At 35.9% G+C, this 16,768-nt stretch overlaps 2 protein-coding genes across 3 annotated transcripts in view; one reads left to right on the top strand and one right to left on the bottom strand.

Moving 5' to 3' along the window:
• Positions 1–5,800, bottom strand: part of LOC311085104 (uncharacterized protein) — a 42,877-nt gene extending 37,077 nt beyond the window's left edge. The window contains exon 1 of one of the 2 annotated variants that reach the window (XR_014606738.1): positions 5,585–5,800. The gene's annotated coding sequence lies outside the window, so the exon portion shown is untranslated. Of the gene's footprint in view, positions 1–1,458; positions 2,127–5,584 lie in introns of those variants that run through there. The other variant, XR_014606739.1, reaches the window with a different exon arrangement.
• A 2,045-nt stretch (positions 5,801–7,845) lies between these two features.
• tmem161a (transmembrane protein 161A) lies at positions 7,846–13,985 on the top strand. Its single transcript, XM_084118120.1, has 12 exons — positions 7,846–7,944; positions 9,316–9,419; positions 9,502–9,585; positions 9,675–9,772; positions 9,856–10,012; positions 10,146–10,297; positions 10,388–10,448; positions 10,531–10,674; positions 10,790–10,903; positions 11,309–11,483; positions 11,629–11,725; positions 12,893–13,985. Exons 1-12 carry the CDS (start codon positions 7,942–7,944, stop codon positions 13,186–13,188), a joined length of 1,485 nt encoding a protein of 494 aa, XP_083974246.1. The 5' UTR covers positions 7,846–7,941; the 3' UTR covers positions 13,189–13,985.
• The last annotated feature ends 2,783 nt before the right edge of the window (positions 13,986–16,768 follow it).

Genomic DNA, 16,768 nt, shown 5'->3' on the forward strand with positions numbered 1-16,768 from the left:
AGAAACAGAAGTTGTAATGAGAATCAACGAACAAATGCTTCCTTAAAACCTTCTCATTCATTTACATTTCTTCACGTTTGATTTAAAAAAAGAAGAATTAACTATTGTACCCAGTGCTTCAATAATGCAAATACAATACGAGTGTAAGGCTATTTAATTGACGCTGCCTTATAACAACACTGAACAAGCCAAACGTACGAGCACGTGCTTCACTCACTCACACACACACTCCTCATTTTAGTTTTTCAGGAACCGATAACTCTTTTAAAACTATAAGTGTTGTTATGTAGGCCTATTATATATTTAACTATAATAATAATAATGTGTATAGCTTACAATGAAAAAAAAAAAAAATCTCTTAAACTACAACTCTCTTTCAGATGTTGTGGCTGGGAAGAATACAGTTTAGAAAAAAAAGAAAAAAACGTTTGGGGCCTTTTGTGGGGTTCCAGGGATCCTCTTGGTCTCTATTGTTGGTCGCTCCAAAAGCCTGATTAATTAATTTCACACTGTAGCTCAGGAGAAAATTTTCCCACAAACAAGTGACCGAAAAAAATTCAAGCCTAAAGAAAGAAGTCAACATCAAGTTCAACAACGTGCGGGCTGCTCATTATCATGACAATAACGTCTGGGAGCACAGAAGTCCCCTCAACAAGAGGGTCTGGCGTCAATACACTCCACCTCCCGGACCCCGGAACATTTTCCCAGGCTCCTCTAACAATCGCACAACTGTTTGCTCCCCGGGCTCGCCTAATGATCACTTCATACGACGCTCAAAAGATGATTTAGTTAAAATACGCCACATTAACTCTGACAAATGGAAACTTCCCCCCTCCCTCCTTCCCCTTAACAAAAACAGCACGAGAATTAGATTGTGTGCAAATAATTACATGTGAAATGTGGACACATTTATTCAGGCAAATCTTTGAAAAACAAAACTGCGCAGTGAATTGTTTCATTTAACTTTACTGTAAGAAATACAGCGATGATGCCAAATTAGACGGCGTATGTTTTACAGTTTCAAACTCTAACTGTAGTTTACAAACACATTTTAAGATACTAAAATCTGTCAATTATTGTAAAGCTTATTGATAACTGCACAGGTGATACAAGGGCACATGATTTAAATGTGGTGCCTACAATGAAAACACAAGAAGAGCACAGTTTTAGCTAAACAAACACAAAAACACAATCAGGGTAACACAACTGACACTAAACGTTAACCAGATCACATAGAATGCAGCATACACATACGCAACTGATAAAACCGAGGGGAAAATAACTTTATTCAAGTTATTGGCTAGTAATATATACATTTTCAAGGTAATATAGAGACCAAACAGGCCTATGTAGATTTTTTTTTACATTCTTTACGCTGAAATAACTAACATTTTACAGTGAAGTTAAACAAACATTGACTGATTACTGATAAGTCGATACAAATTAGCGTTCACTTACCAAACTTGGGGTGATCCGTTACACCACAATATCTAATCCACAGGTACAAATAAATAAATAAAAATGCTTTACAGCAATGCATGTTGAAAACAAGAACAGCCATGAACTATTCCCGAGAATCGCGTTAAACGCGCAACTACGTCACTTTAAAGGGCAACACGAAAAGTATCGATGTCCGTTAGTTACAAACAGCCATTGGCGTTGGCTTGAGTGATCTGACGCTCTATTAGCTCAACTGCACAACTTGTTATCCAGATTCCTGCTAAGTATCCAGTGCTGCTACTCCGAGGACTGCTGGGATCGAGTCTGTTCGCTGGTCTCACGCGTGGACGTGTGTAGAAACTCAAGCAGCTCGCGCGTAAACGGCGTCCCGTAGTGAATTGATGAGTTATTGTTCCAAAGTCCGCGTGCATGATCCATTTAGAGTTACGCCCATCTTTTTTCTATCGCTGTTTTGGGTTGGCATATGGGCAGACTAAAAGAAAGCTAGTCGGTTTCGTTCTATCCGCGAATACGCGAAAGAATAAACGCAAATTGTCCATAGAATCAGCTCATATTTTCGCTAGAGATACGAAGCTTATAGCATTCGATTTCATTGCACATCTATAATTGTTAAACCATCACAGAACCTGCAGTTGCACTTGCTCACACCTTAAGATTCCTGTACTGACAGCACACACACACACACACGCCCTAACTGGAAAGTGCGTGTGTGCAGTGCAGGCCAATAGACGTTCGTGTTATATCTATCAGTTTTCCACAGACATTGGCGCCTTGTTGCTTTGAAGCGTCACGTGCGTAAAATTACTGGAGACAGTTCGGGTAGCCTAGCTATCAATCCATATTTCCTAGTTCTACTGCTTATAGGATGTCAGTGACATTTCGAAATGGAGGGGTGTGTGTGTGTGTGTGTGTGCGTGTGTGTGTGTGAGACTGAGAGTCATCCATTCACCGTAGCCGAAAGGGATTCAGGTTTAAAACGTGTATGGTTGCGTATTGACGTCATAGACCTGGAGAATTTGTGCGTACATATATTGTCATCGTTCGCGTTTTGTTGGTGAAGACATTCTGCATTTCCTCATTTATTTTAGAAACACGAAATGAATATGGGTAATATCAGAATACTGAGTGATAAATACACCCAACACACACACACACACACACACGTTTTATGAGGACTTGCCATAATGATTCTTATACTGTATAGACTGTATATTCTTCTATCCCCTAACCTTACCCCTAAACCTATCACTGTAAAAAAATATATGATCCATAAATTATGACAACATTTTTTTACATTTCTTTATCTCATCAAAAAGCAAATCTCAACGTTTTATGTTATACAAGTTTCAACTACATTTTTTTAAGTCAGTTTAATTTAATTTAAGTTCAATTTACTTGAACATCCAAGTTGATTGTACTTAAAAATGTAAGGCAGCAACTTTTTTTACAGTGTATCACAGAAAACTTTCTGCATTTTTAATTTTCAAAAAAACATCACTTAGTGTTTTATAAGTTTAGCTTTATAAGTTAAACTTATAAACATTTATAAGTTTTTTCCTAATGGGGACCAAAAAAATGGTAAAAAAAATTACTGATATTGCCATCTTTGTGGGGACATTTGGTCCCCATAACATACCAGGCCACACACACACACACACACACACGTGTTGGGTTTCTATGTTATATGGAGACTTTCTATAGACATAATGACTTTTCAAAAAACATCACTTAGTATGATATATAAGCGGTTTTCCTCATGGGGACTTCGGATACTGCCATCTTTGTGGGGACATTTTGTCCCAATAATGAAATTGAATAGGCCCACATATTTATCATTAAAATATACCAAAAAAACTTATGTGTAATGTCTTAAGAATATTTAAGGTTTTCTTTAATGGATAGCTATGGGGCCAAACAAATTGGATTGAAGTAGGCCTAGAGGAATCTTAATTGATTGTGCCCCGAGAATTTCTTTAAAGAAACTCTATCTGGCATAAACCCGTATTTATGCTTGAATCAGACCAATTTTCTTTAACTCTTTCTATTGAACAACATGCAAATATGGAAAGAATGAGAACAAAAATAAGGTTTATTTCCATGTCCCATACGATCATTTAAAAGCTTGGATTATTACATCCTAGACCCTGTGACATGTAAACTATTTGTAGCCTATTTTACCTTGCCAAACCAAATTTTAAAAATGGCACCACTCAAAGAGAAACAATGAATGAAATGAATCGGATCTAGCAGTTCACAATTCAACGCACCAGGCATTGACATTTAATTCCTTTAATTTTCATGCCAGAGGAAAAAAATAAATAAAAATAATTCTCATATAGGCTACTGCAGCTTATTTCGTCCTTTTATTAACACGTCGTCACTGAAACAAACAGAAAACAGCGACACCCATCGGTAAGACGCTGCAACTGTTGAGATGATAATGAAAGGACCGAGCTTTCCGTCGTAGGCCTATCAATAATGCATGTTTACACATCAAGAGACCATTTGTGTAAATCACAACCGTTTCAAAATACCCTACCCCATACTATATTTTAAATCGTTTTAAAATCATTCACAGAAAATAATGTTAGGAGCTACATATTTTAAAGATTCAAACCAAATGCCTTTTCGAGATCGCGTCCACTTGAATGCAAATATTACGATTTATAATTAAACAAAAAAATAACAAATGAATGAATTGTAGCACCACCAAATCTATAGAAGTATTTCATATCGGCTAGCTGAGATTAATTTGAAGCCTACAAACTGTATGCTCATTGGCGAGGCACCAAACTGTACAGCGTCGTCATTTAGACGAACTAAAATTCAATGAATTAAACTCTCTAGCAATTTTTAATTTTAAGTTACTACAAACACAATTCTGAAAGTCGCTAAACGAACTAAATTAAAGTCAGTAAGAAGATAATCGCTTAGTAAACGAGTCTGTTGTTCTTTAACACATAATTTTTAAATTAATATAAATAATATCATGATATTACTATGTGGCCCAACATTTTGAAAGGACATAAAAAGGAAATTGGTTACTACTAGATTATTAAACCCGAAATACAATTTATAGGTTTACCTGGAAGACTAATTTTAAGATAACACATCTTTTAAAAAGGTATAAGGCTAAAACTGGTAAAACGTAATGCCATTTTTAAAATAAAAACCTGAAAAATTAAACCATGAAAAAAGTGGCATTACAAAATTTCCCTGCAAATGCACCGTAAAGACGCTCATGACGTTATGATACATTTTAGTTTTAATACCGTGCAATAGCCATACGAGATGTCTGTGTAACGAGCTACAAAAATTATACTCATTTCGCCTGATAGCCTATAGTTTCAGTGGTGACATGGAAATTTGTTGATCATGCATTATTAAAATGTATTAGCTCCAAAATGAATGAACAGACAGAAATGTTGTGATCCGCATATCTCAACATTTAAATCGAAGATATGATTGGGACACAATGAAACAATTCGTGACACATAGGCAATTTGAAGGTAACATTGTAAAATGAGGCTGAGATTCAAAATAATAATCATTAAAATAAATGTTAGGCTATAATTTCATACGCTTTAGCTCAAATCACTCAAGTAAATAATAAGGAGTTTTCCCATTCATCCCTATAGGCATGTCTTACAGGTTGCACTTGACCCTTTGACCAAATTATATTTCTGTTTGACCCCAGGTCACAGGTCAAACACCAAATCTAAGCAAAAACCTGTGATCGTCAAAAGTATATAGTGACGAATGAAGTTTATCGTAAAGTCCACAAAATTGTATCAGTTGCACACTCAAGCTTTAACCTATAGTTTCTTTTTAAAACCAAAGCGGTGAACGCAAAACATTATGCGACACAAATTTCTTACGAATCGTGAAAAAAACGGCGGGAATAAATCATTAGCTTAAACAAAATATATTAGCCAGTTTTTTTCGTATGCAATCAGTTGAAAATAAATAAGGATTTTTTTTTTTTTTTTTTTTTTTTTTTTGTAGCAAACACATACTGTCCCAACTGAAGCAATTAAAGAAAAAATAATTTTCTGAATTACAAACCCTCAGTAGTAGCCTATATCCAAAGCATTAGTTCAAATGAGTTTCCACGACTACTTACCCAATGTTGTTGTCGTTGTGGAGAGATGTTTCCACACTAGCTGTTCCGTGGGAAAAGACTCGCCTCGGAATGCCACATAGTCCTTTAATTGGAGCCGGACTGGATTTTATGGAAATGAGCATTGAACATCAGTCTTAACGACTGATTGGCACATATAAGAAGAGAGCAAGGGCCGTACTCATGTCTTTTAGCGACGCAATTCAGAAGGTCAAGTTCAAGCGCATATCTCAGCTCTCTCAATGCGCGTGACCAATTATCATGCACGTCGCGTGAAAGCCATGCGTCTGCAGCCCTACAGGGTGCGTTGAGTTGAAAACAGCTCGACTGCTTGGATCCTTCATTAAAAAGCATTTAGTTATTCAACATTAAAAAAAGTGTGGGTAACAACATTACAACAAGTTAACGCATTATAACGTGCACTGTAAAAAAAAAAAAGTTGCTGCATTAATATTTTTAAGTAAGCAACTTGGATGTTTAAGTCATTTCAACTTAAATTACATTAAACTGACTTTTAAAATGAGTTGAATCTTGTATAACTTCTATAAAAAAAGTTGAAAATTGGTTAACTTATTTTGAAGAGTTGAAGCAATGTATAAAAACATATGCTGTCTTAACATATTGATCATCATTTTTTACAGTGATTAAAATATAAATAAACATGAAAAGATAGCACTTATAATCGAAGTTTCGTGACATGACTTGACTTTAAAGCAAATGCCTTTGTAATTCTTATTACTATTACTTACGATCTAGTTTTGTTTGCATTGATATCCTTTTGCCAACAAAGTCATAAAGCTATTGGCCAATTTCTTTGCAAATGTATTTGTTTTTAATGGTTAATCTTTTATAAATAAATAAAAAATCTCAAAATGTAAACTACATGCAAATAACTATCTTATCAAGAAGTTTTAGGGTTCTTGTTAATTAGTAATTTGTAATGTTTTGATGTTATATTAGCATCTCCAGACCAGTTGGTTTCTTTAAAGCAGCACATCACTCTTAAAAAAAAAGGTTCCAAAATAAGCGAATTTGCATAGAAGAACCATTTTTGGGTTCCCAAAGAAACTTTCAATCAACAGTTCCTAAAATAACAATTTTTTCTTAGTATGGGGAACATCTAAAGAACCCTTTTCCACTGAAGAACCTTTTGTCCAATGGTAAGGTAAAGGTTCCATCTATGTTAAAGGTTCTTCATGGAACATTCTATGCCAATAAAGAACAATAGAGAAAAAAATGTGAAGGAAAAAAATGTCACTGGATTGAAAAGCATCATAGTATGAACATTTTACGTTTCAAAAATACATTTTATCCTCTGGCTAGTACTTTAGAAAACCACAGTTTATTTTCATTTTTAATCTGTTTCCACCAATGTTGATCTGGGCTGCATTTCCCAAAAGCATTGTAGGCCTACTAAGTATATTGTAGAGACCAATTGTTTCTATTATAGGCTTACAATGCTTTTGGGAACCCCAGCCATGCATGAAGATCTTGTAATGTAACATCAAGAATTGTATCTAATCTATAAAGAACCATACAACCATAGCAACTCAATAACCCTAAACCAGAACACATGATTCTTGACAATAAAGGGGATCAGTTTAGCTTTATTTATTAATTTAGCAGCAGTAAGTTACATTCGGAGGGGGAAAAAACTATTGAAGGATCAAAAATAGCTGAGGGTAAGATTTATTTGCAGGCTTATCAGCTGTTAGCAGTTGCACATCAATCATAACAGCTGTAGCAGGTCCTATATGGTATACAAACCTTAAATAATGCTGCTAAAATTACAGTAAAATTTCATTTGACATATTGGCTGTTTATGAATTTCCCCACAGTAAAATTTGTGTTGACAAGAACATTTGACTGCAGAAAGCTCCCGTTTAAAATACCAACATCAAAAGAACGTATTCAAGCCCACATGGTTAATTCCAAATTAATTTAGAGGTGTCATCAGTGATTCAAATCCAGATTTGAAAGGTAGGCTATATGAAATAAATACTTATAGCCCTATAAAACGGTCAGAAAAGCTCATGTATTTGCCGTTTGAACGTTTGTGTTGCCACAACAGCTCTCCATTTGTCTTTGCACATCTTGGCCCTCCCACAGTTTTATTTCTGTCCTTGAAGAAAAGCCAACGACATTTACAGTTCCATCACGAGGGCCAATCAAATTGTAGATGCGTTGCCAGTTCGACCAATAGAATTGCAGCTCTCATGCGGCGTCGACATGGCCCAATCAGAGCGAGCGATTGTAGCATACGTCATCAAAATACTCCTTCAGCTGTTCGAACACTCAAGTGTCACCACGAGAGCTTCTACATGGGACATAAACTCATTCATTAAACTCACCAAACGAAGATGGTTAGTATATTTATTTTTGCAACCGTTAAATAGACTTGTAAAATTGCTCTTTTGCACGACCGATCCGGTTGATTGTTGTTTGTACCTTCTGTGCTGAAATCATGTTAGCACAGTGATCGCTTGTAGACTGGTTAGGGGTAACGTATTTTGGATCCATTGTACTAACGTTACTTGTCTTACTTGTTAGTGACTGTGGCATTGCACTGTTTCTGTGTTTCAGATCTCAATAGTAGCTCTTTACTGTTATATAGGATGGTTAGCTGTAGCATGTTAGCTAACTGCCCATGCCTCCCCATGTCATGGGGGTTTTGCAATGCCAGCACCTGCTCACTTTGACAGCATGGCTCCTGTGCTCATCTCGAGTGACTGGCACAGGCCCATAGTCAAATAGATTTGGTGGTAGTGAAGTGCTGTAATAAAAACAGAACCTATGTACAGGAATTTTCTCTGTTCAAAACAAGTAAGCTCCATTGGCATGCTGTTTATTAGCACTGAAAGCCATTTCGACCAGTATTTTAGTTTGTAAAGCAAACAAAAATCGCGTTTACTGTATTTATTTTACTATGGAACTCTATGGGACAAGGCATGTCTCCGTGACAAACGTTAAAATACAATATTTTTGGAAGTAAAGCCACAAGACTTAAACATTATACATGTTAAAGCGAGACTAGTGTGATAAAACCACTTACTAACCTTGTCATTGCAAACTTAATTCAATTTTCAACTCCTCTAATGTGCCGTCAAACACGGTAGCTTTACCGCGACTCGCGCAAGAATACCAGAATTCTGTTTACATGGAATCAAATCCAACGTATGTTCATCCGCCTATCAGTAGCCCCACCTCTACAAGCATGATTTACACAATTGTACAGCTTAAATAACACACATTTTTTGTATGGAATGACTAATATAAATGCTTTAACAAAAAAAATGAGCAAACATTGCTATTTTTAAACTCTCCAGAACGCTTTGCCCCTTCAACATCCACACATAGACATTGACAACTTAATATTCAGTAATATTTGACTGCACTGACACTATTGGATAAGAACCAAACTTAAACTGAATTGAGACTGTTATTGAACTACATTGACACTGTTATTGAACTGAATTGAATCAACATTGAAAATGCCTTCAGTTGAATAATGACTCTATTGTCTTTTTTAGAGAATTGAACTATGTTTGCATCATTGATCATTATTTTCCTGTTTATCACTGTGAAGCTGCTTTGAAACAATCTGTATTTTTTAAAGCGCTATGCAAATCAAAGTGACTTGTAAAATTTTAGTTTGTTTTTATAAACTGTAAAGGTATGAGTCGACATTATTTTCTGTACCAATGTGCATTATCTATATGTCCGTCTCTTTTAAGGCTCTGATGGGGGTTCAGTTGGTGGTGAGCTTGCTGGCGGTCAGCATAATGCAAAGAATGGCCCCACATCTCTCCTTTGCACGCTGGCTCTTATGTAACGGCAGGTAAGCAATACACATCTTTTCCATGTAGACTTCTATATGACACCTGGCTCTTTCTAATACCCCAGCCTGTTCATTTTCTCAGCCTTTTCAGGTTCAAACATCCATCTGAAGGTGTATTGTGCGCCCTCGCAGGGAAGCAGATTCCTAAGAACAGCAGGCGAGACAGGTGTGAGCTTGATTCAGTGCAACTGTTGCCACTGTTACTTTTCTGTTAGGGAATTCGATAACTTCTGCTCGACCTCTTGCTGTTTCCAGGAGACAAAATGGACACGGAGAATCCAAGCCGCTCACAGTTCCGAAAGACATCGACCTTCACTTGGAGAATGCGCCTGTAAATGTCTTGGATGCACTTGGTAGGTCTTTATCCGGGTTCCTGAACAGTTTGATCTTGAAGAAAAGCTCCTCGGATGATCTTAACCTTTTCTCTTCCTCACAGTTTTGCGGTTCTTTGTGGAGTACCAGTGGCTGATTGACTTTGCCGTCTACGCGACAGGGATCTACCTCTTCACCGAAGGCTACTGCAGTTTAGTGGATGCCAGCAAGGAAGTCAATATCGCTTCCATCTGGTGTGTGCTGACTGTTTTCTTCTGCCTGTATCCTCCAACACTGCAGTCCTTTGGATTAACAGACCTGAAGCTACCTGAGAAATTCAGATGCGACTTACCTCATGCTAAGAAAGAATATAAGTTGTTGTAACGTCTTGTTGTCCTTGACTGAAGTTCTCAGGAGGACTCTGCATCTTCTTATGAGCCACTACTTCCGCTCTGAGGAGGGCGGCGAGCGCTCGGTGTGTCTTGCTTTCGGCTTCTTATCTCTGCTCGTTGCCATGCTGGTTCTTGTTGTGAGAGAAGACTACCTAGAGTTTGGCCTTGAGCCCGGTATGTGGTTATCTGATCTGTATTTCTAGAAGTAAAAGGACATTTTTACCACTTGTCGCAGTGAAATCTTTCCTTATAAATTTTTTGCAGGATTTACCAGTCTTTTTGACAATTTCGAGGTCTTTGCCAAACAGCATGGCTATGAGTGGTCGTAAGTTATACATTAATGGGTAGACATCATTAGTCGTGTTCTGTATTCTTTTATCATTAAAATACTGAAAATATTTTAACAGAGTTCCCTTCACCAAACTGTCAGTGAAGTTGGGGCTGGCTGTCCTATGTGCCTTCATTGGAGCTCTCCTTGCATTCCCTGGACTGCGATTGGCCCAAACTCACCTAGACGCCGTTCAGATGAACGCAGACCGCCCAATCATTCAGTAAGACACTCAAAATGGCATTGTGTAAGAATTGAATATGAACAAAATTGACAGTTGCATTGATGATATTGAAAGTTTGATTTGATATGTCACAGCAACTGGTTTTCCCTTTTAGGATCCTTTTGCACATGGGTTTTCTATCGCCACTGGTCATTCTTGTAATGTGGATTAAACCCATTGCTCGAGACTTCCTAGAGAACGCCCCCATGGGAAAGACCTCAGTTACCTTGTAAGTTGAGCAAGTTTTATATATAAATAAAAAAAATAAATAAAATAATAATCATTAAAAAAAAAAAAAAAATATATATATATATATATATATATATATATATATATATATATATATATATATATATATATATATATATATATATATATATAATATGTAATATTTTATTTTCAATCATTTATTTTTGAATGCTTTTTAGTTTATTTAAAAAATCTTTATTTTTTATAATTCTTTCTTTCCCCATTTATTATGAATTTTATATATTATTTATTTAATATTTTAATATTTTAATTTATTTTAAAGGATTTTTTTATAATTTAAATTTTGCTTTCATTTATATTTTATATATTTAAATGATTTGTTTTATTTTGACATTTGTGTATAATTCCTTTCTTCTTTTTTCAGACTTTCTAGTTCTGCCTTTAACTCAGTACGTCTGTGGACTATCGTGGTGCTGTGTGTTCTGAAGCTGCTGCTCACACGCTACCACCTGCAGGCTTACCTTAACCTCTCTCAGAAGTGGGTGGAGCAAATGAAGAAAGAGGCGGGGCGTATCGCTGCCATTGACATCCAGAGAAAGGTGAGGTTGAAATGCGAAGTAGCAGTGTTTTATGTATACGAAACATTACAAATCACAGAGTGGACAGTATTAAATGTTTCCTATAAATTCACTGTAATGATGTAATAAATACGATGATGTAATGTTTTCAAACCCGTTTATGTAGGTGACACGAGTTTTCTGCTACCTGACTGTGGTCACCCTCCAGTACCTTATACCTATTCTGCTTGTGCTTTTCTCAACTTTGGCACTCAAATCTTTAGGTGGGTCCCTACACTGTCACTAGCAGTTAAAGGTACTCAAAACTGCATGCATTTTGTGGAAGAACATTGTTTTGGTTGTGCTTTGGCTCTGCTTGACTGAATATGGTTATCTGCTCATAAATTATTCACTACTAGGCTTAAGATATATAACCAGTTTAGATGGAAAGAATCACACCATACATGCGTCAATATAGCTGGATCAACTTTTCTCTATTTATGGATATGACGAGACACGCATGGGCGAGTGACGCATGTACGCAATTTCTCGGAAAAAAACTCCCGCTAGGTCTAAAATATAAACGCTTATAACGGGCTTACTATAGTGAATCAGGGTAAGAAAAAAACAAGTTTTGGTTGAAGGACTGAATGTTTCAATTTAGTTAATTTTGAACAAAAAAGTTACCTTTAATTAACAGTATTAATGAGGTAATAATAATGTAAAAATGTAAGTCTAATAATTTAATAATGTAAATAATCAAAACATTTTAAAAATACTTTTATTTTAATTATTGATTATTATTTAATTATTTTAAAAATATACACTGTTATATTTTTGTATTTTAATATTTTTATGTAGTTAAAATTAATTTATTATATATATTTTTTTCTTTATTTTATATTTATTACTATATACTTATTTATAATATGTGACCCTGGACCACAAAACCAGTCACATGGGTCAATTTTTTTAAATTGAGATGTATACATCATCTGAAAGCTGAATAAATAGGCTTTCCATTGATGTATGGTGTGTTAGGATAGGACATATTTGGCTGAGATACAACTATTTGTAAATCTGGAATCTAAGGGTACAAAAAAATCCAAACATTGAGAAAATCTCCTTTAAAGTTGTGCATTTATGTTCGCGATTGTGTTTCATTCACTCACAAAAATAAATGTTTTATATATTTACGGTAGGAAATTTACTAAATATCTTCATGGAACATGATCTTTACTTAATATCCTAATGATTTTTGGCATAAAATAAAAATAAAAATATTTTGACCCATACTATGTATTGTTGGCTATTGCCACAAATATACCCGTGCGACATGTGACTGGTTCTGTGATCCAGGGTCACATATATATATATATATTAATTTAGAATTTTCAAGAATTTTCTTAAAGAATTTTTAATGTATTCAGAAATTCTAATGTACCCCTCAGGTGACTTCTCATGGGGCTTTGGAGCAGAGACTCCGGGTGTAACCCCTGCTCCCATACTTCCCACCACCCCTCCACCAGCCCCAAGACTGGAAGACGACGAGGACATGGAGGACATGGAGGAGGACGTCCAGGCCACCGTAGCCCACCTGATCGAGCTGTTCTCTGCTTTACGTGGAGTCCTCACGCCTCTTTTCTTCAGGGGCATCTTCGCCTTTCTCACATGGTGGGTCGCGGCCTGTCAACTCATTAGCAGCCTGTTCGGCATCTATTTCCACCAGTATCTGATGCAAAACTGAAAAGTGCCCTAAAAACGAAGCTCTGTGCGCTGAATCCAATCCTTCAAGGTACCGCAGTATCAACACGGACAGTCACGCAAACACATCTGATGCAACAGCAAAGATGAAGGCTGGCCTTCGGAACAAACGCTCATGTTTGAACCCACTTTATTTTGCCGGTACCTTGTGGAAAATTTAGTTAGGTACAATCAAAGAAAAGATGCTAGTTAACTGTATGCAAAAGCTGTTTAGATTCTCATCAGCTCTTCAACAGTCCGTCAAACACCATGTTTGTTTGTAAAAAAATGGTTTTCTCACTTTTTACATCAGAAGTTTTTAGTTAAATCTCATGCGTCCCATGTTGTGGTGATCATTTCATTGAGATGCAAATCTAAGGGCCTGGCAGCTCAGGGATGTGGTCCGAAATGACAAATGAAAACCAGCAAAACAGTTTAGCCATGTAGTTAATGGACTTGATTGTTCAAAAATGAAATTTGATTTAATTTCATGCCTTGAATGAATTTTTTTAACAGAATGTTATGGTCTATTTTAAATACTGTGTTTGCTAAATGGCTGATGACGTGTTACATACAGCTGTCCTAAACATAATGCCAGTGTGTTTCGCGTGAATAATCATCTGCAAGTTTTTCATTTGTTTGCCTGTTATTCTGTTCACTCCGTTAGCTACCAATGATCTTCACTTATATGATCAGAGGAAGTCACCAGGGATTAATATCATTTAAGACTTAAACAATTTATTTATTCATTTTCTAATGTCAATCAGCTTTCATTTGATTCACACCAATAAACTGATCATTAAAAAATGAAATATGACTGTTTGTTTTTCCACTATTTTCCATTATTTTTATATTTTTTTTAAATGAACAAAGGATTAGTTGAGCCAAAACTGAAAATTCTGTCATCATCTGTCATGTCATTCCAAACCTGTAAAGATTTTTGTTCATCTTCGGAACACAAATGAAAATCTTTTTAATAAAATCTGTGAGCTTTCTGTCCCTCCATTGACAGCTACGCAACTATCACTTTGACACTTCAAAAAGTGATCGTAAAACTAATCCATATGAATTTAACAGCTCAGTCCAAATATTCTGAAGAGACACGATCGCTTTATGATGAACAGATTGAATTTAGAGCTTTATTCACATATAAACTGATCTGCGAACATAAACAGAATGAACCATATTTGCTTGATGAGGGAGAGAAAGCTCAGATTTCATCAAAAAGATCCGAAGATAAAGCGTTAAAAGCGCTAAATTGTTACACAATCCTGATAATCTCAAAATGGCCAAATATTGACCATATAGTTTGGTCTATCACTACTAATTAATGCTGCAATGTTAATAACTAATGTATTAATTGTCAAACCAATGCATGATCTTATTCAAGTGGCATGCAAATGGCATATTTTTTAGACAATTTTTGTATGTATGTAAATATTTGTTTATGAATGAAATGCAATCTTGTTAAGGATATATATATATATATATATATATATATTAAAAAAAAATATATATATATATATATATATATATATTTTATATATATATATATATAATATATATATATATATATATATAAGGATATATATATATATATAAAAATAATATATATATATATATATATATATATATATAATCCATACAAATATATGTATTGGTTTGATCAGGCCTATAGTTTTGTGTCTGAAAGATGACATGATTAATGGCTGATAAAATGTGACTTCCACAGTCAGAACAGACAACGTCTCATTCAAAGGGTCATATGGTCACATGTCTGACTAGTTTATTAGCTGGTATAGAATATGACTGGTTTAAGATGTTTATGACCATATGAACTAATAAAATTCATATTTCTGTGTTCAACCCTATGAACTGATATTTCTTCCATTCAATATTTTTTTATTATGGTACAACTGTACCATTTGTTCACTTGCACATGGCCCATAAAAACCACTGTAAATTAAAATTTCTTTACAAATGTATTATCAGGGGGATATTTGAAGCATAAATGCACCATTAATTGGCTGGTGCATTTGTGTCTATATCCTCTGTCTCGCCACTAGCCCGGTGCTGTCCCAATAACGTCTCATCTTGAACACAGACGGATATTTTTTCCCACGTCGGGCTGGCTGATGACACGTCTGGAGGCCGTGTCTGGCTTAATGAAGTGGAGGGTGACGGGGTTGACATATCTATATAATCACATTAATTATGTGCATCTGTCAGGAGGCCCAGTCTGAGACCCACTGCACCCCTGGCTGTTGCTATAGGGACTGGACTGAGGACCATTCAGACGTGCCCCACAGACTCGCCCCATGGCCCCCCCGAGACCTGCCCAGACGTGACCTCTGTAGCCCTCTTTTCAACAGCGGTAGGGTAGGGTGTGTTGACGAGATGGAGAGATGGGTAATTTCAGACAATTTTCTTTTTTTAATAGCTCAAGGGGTTCAAGATGGTGTGGATGGGTGTCTAAAAAATGGGATTTGAATATAATTGTGTGTAGACATTGCGGAAGTGTTCGTGTGATCGTTTTAATGGTGATTATAATCAGTATTGTATATAGAAACAGAAGTGATCTGACAGACATAACATCTGCTTGAATATTTGATAACACACTCATTTTGAAGAGCTTCAGCATTGTGAAGATGATGTTCATTTATTCATGTGTCAGGCCTAAACGGTCTTTCAACATTACGCTAAAAAAGCCTTTTAAAACGTACTATGAGGCTACCATGATGTTTTTTTCAGACACTTCTTGTTTAATATTTGTTACCTTGACTTCGTTAATTCGTCAATTAAATATAAAAAAAAACGTATTTCTTAATTGTTTTCAGTTGGCAAAAAACTGGTTTCAAATACACTTTACGCCATATTTAATTGGAAAATGAGATTGTAAGGGATAAATGTAGTCATGTTTTGCAAAGTTTGCTACAGTTGTGGTGTTGATTCACATTGTTTATTGCGAAGAGTGATCAGATGCATTTTAAAATAGTAAAAAGCTTCATTGGCAAAAAAAAAGAAAAAAAAAGAACTTTATCCCAAAACCCAAAATTTAACTGTTTTTTGGCCCTGGCACAAAATGATCAGCTAACATAATTTCACTAAGCATATCTTTAGCCCATGGTACTAGTCAGGAGAAATCACTCTATCATTCTTATTGGATTATAAGAGAATGATTGCTATAAAATGAGGGAAGAAGTGCTTCCAATCATTGTGTTCTTGGGTTAGCATTGGTTACTTCCAAAGAAAGATGTGCAGCCATCATCGCTTTGCATCAAAATGGCCTCACATGCAAGGAAATTGCTGCCATGAATATTGCACCCGAAAGAACCATTTACAGAATCATCAAAAACTTGAAGAAGAGAGCTTCAACTGCAGTGAAGAAGGCTTCAGGACGTCCCAGAATGCCAGGACCGTCTCCTCCTGAGGAAGTCAGCACCAGAATCGCATCACCGCCAGTGCAGAGCTGCTCAATAATGGCAGCAGGTGAGGCGAAGAAGGGCAGCAAAGAAGCCACTTCTCTCCAAGAAAAAACAAGGATAGACTGAAATTAGCAGGAAGTACAAGGATTGGACAGTAGA

Source organism: Abramis brama (genome assembly GCF_963993115.1).
Source record: "Abramis brama genome assembly, chromosome: 6".
Taxonomy (NCBI): domain Eukaryota; kingdom Metazoa; phylum Chordata; class Actinopteri; order Cypriniformes; family Leuciscidae; genus Abramis; species Abramis brama.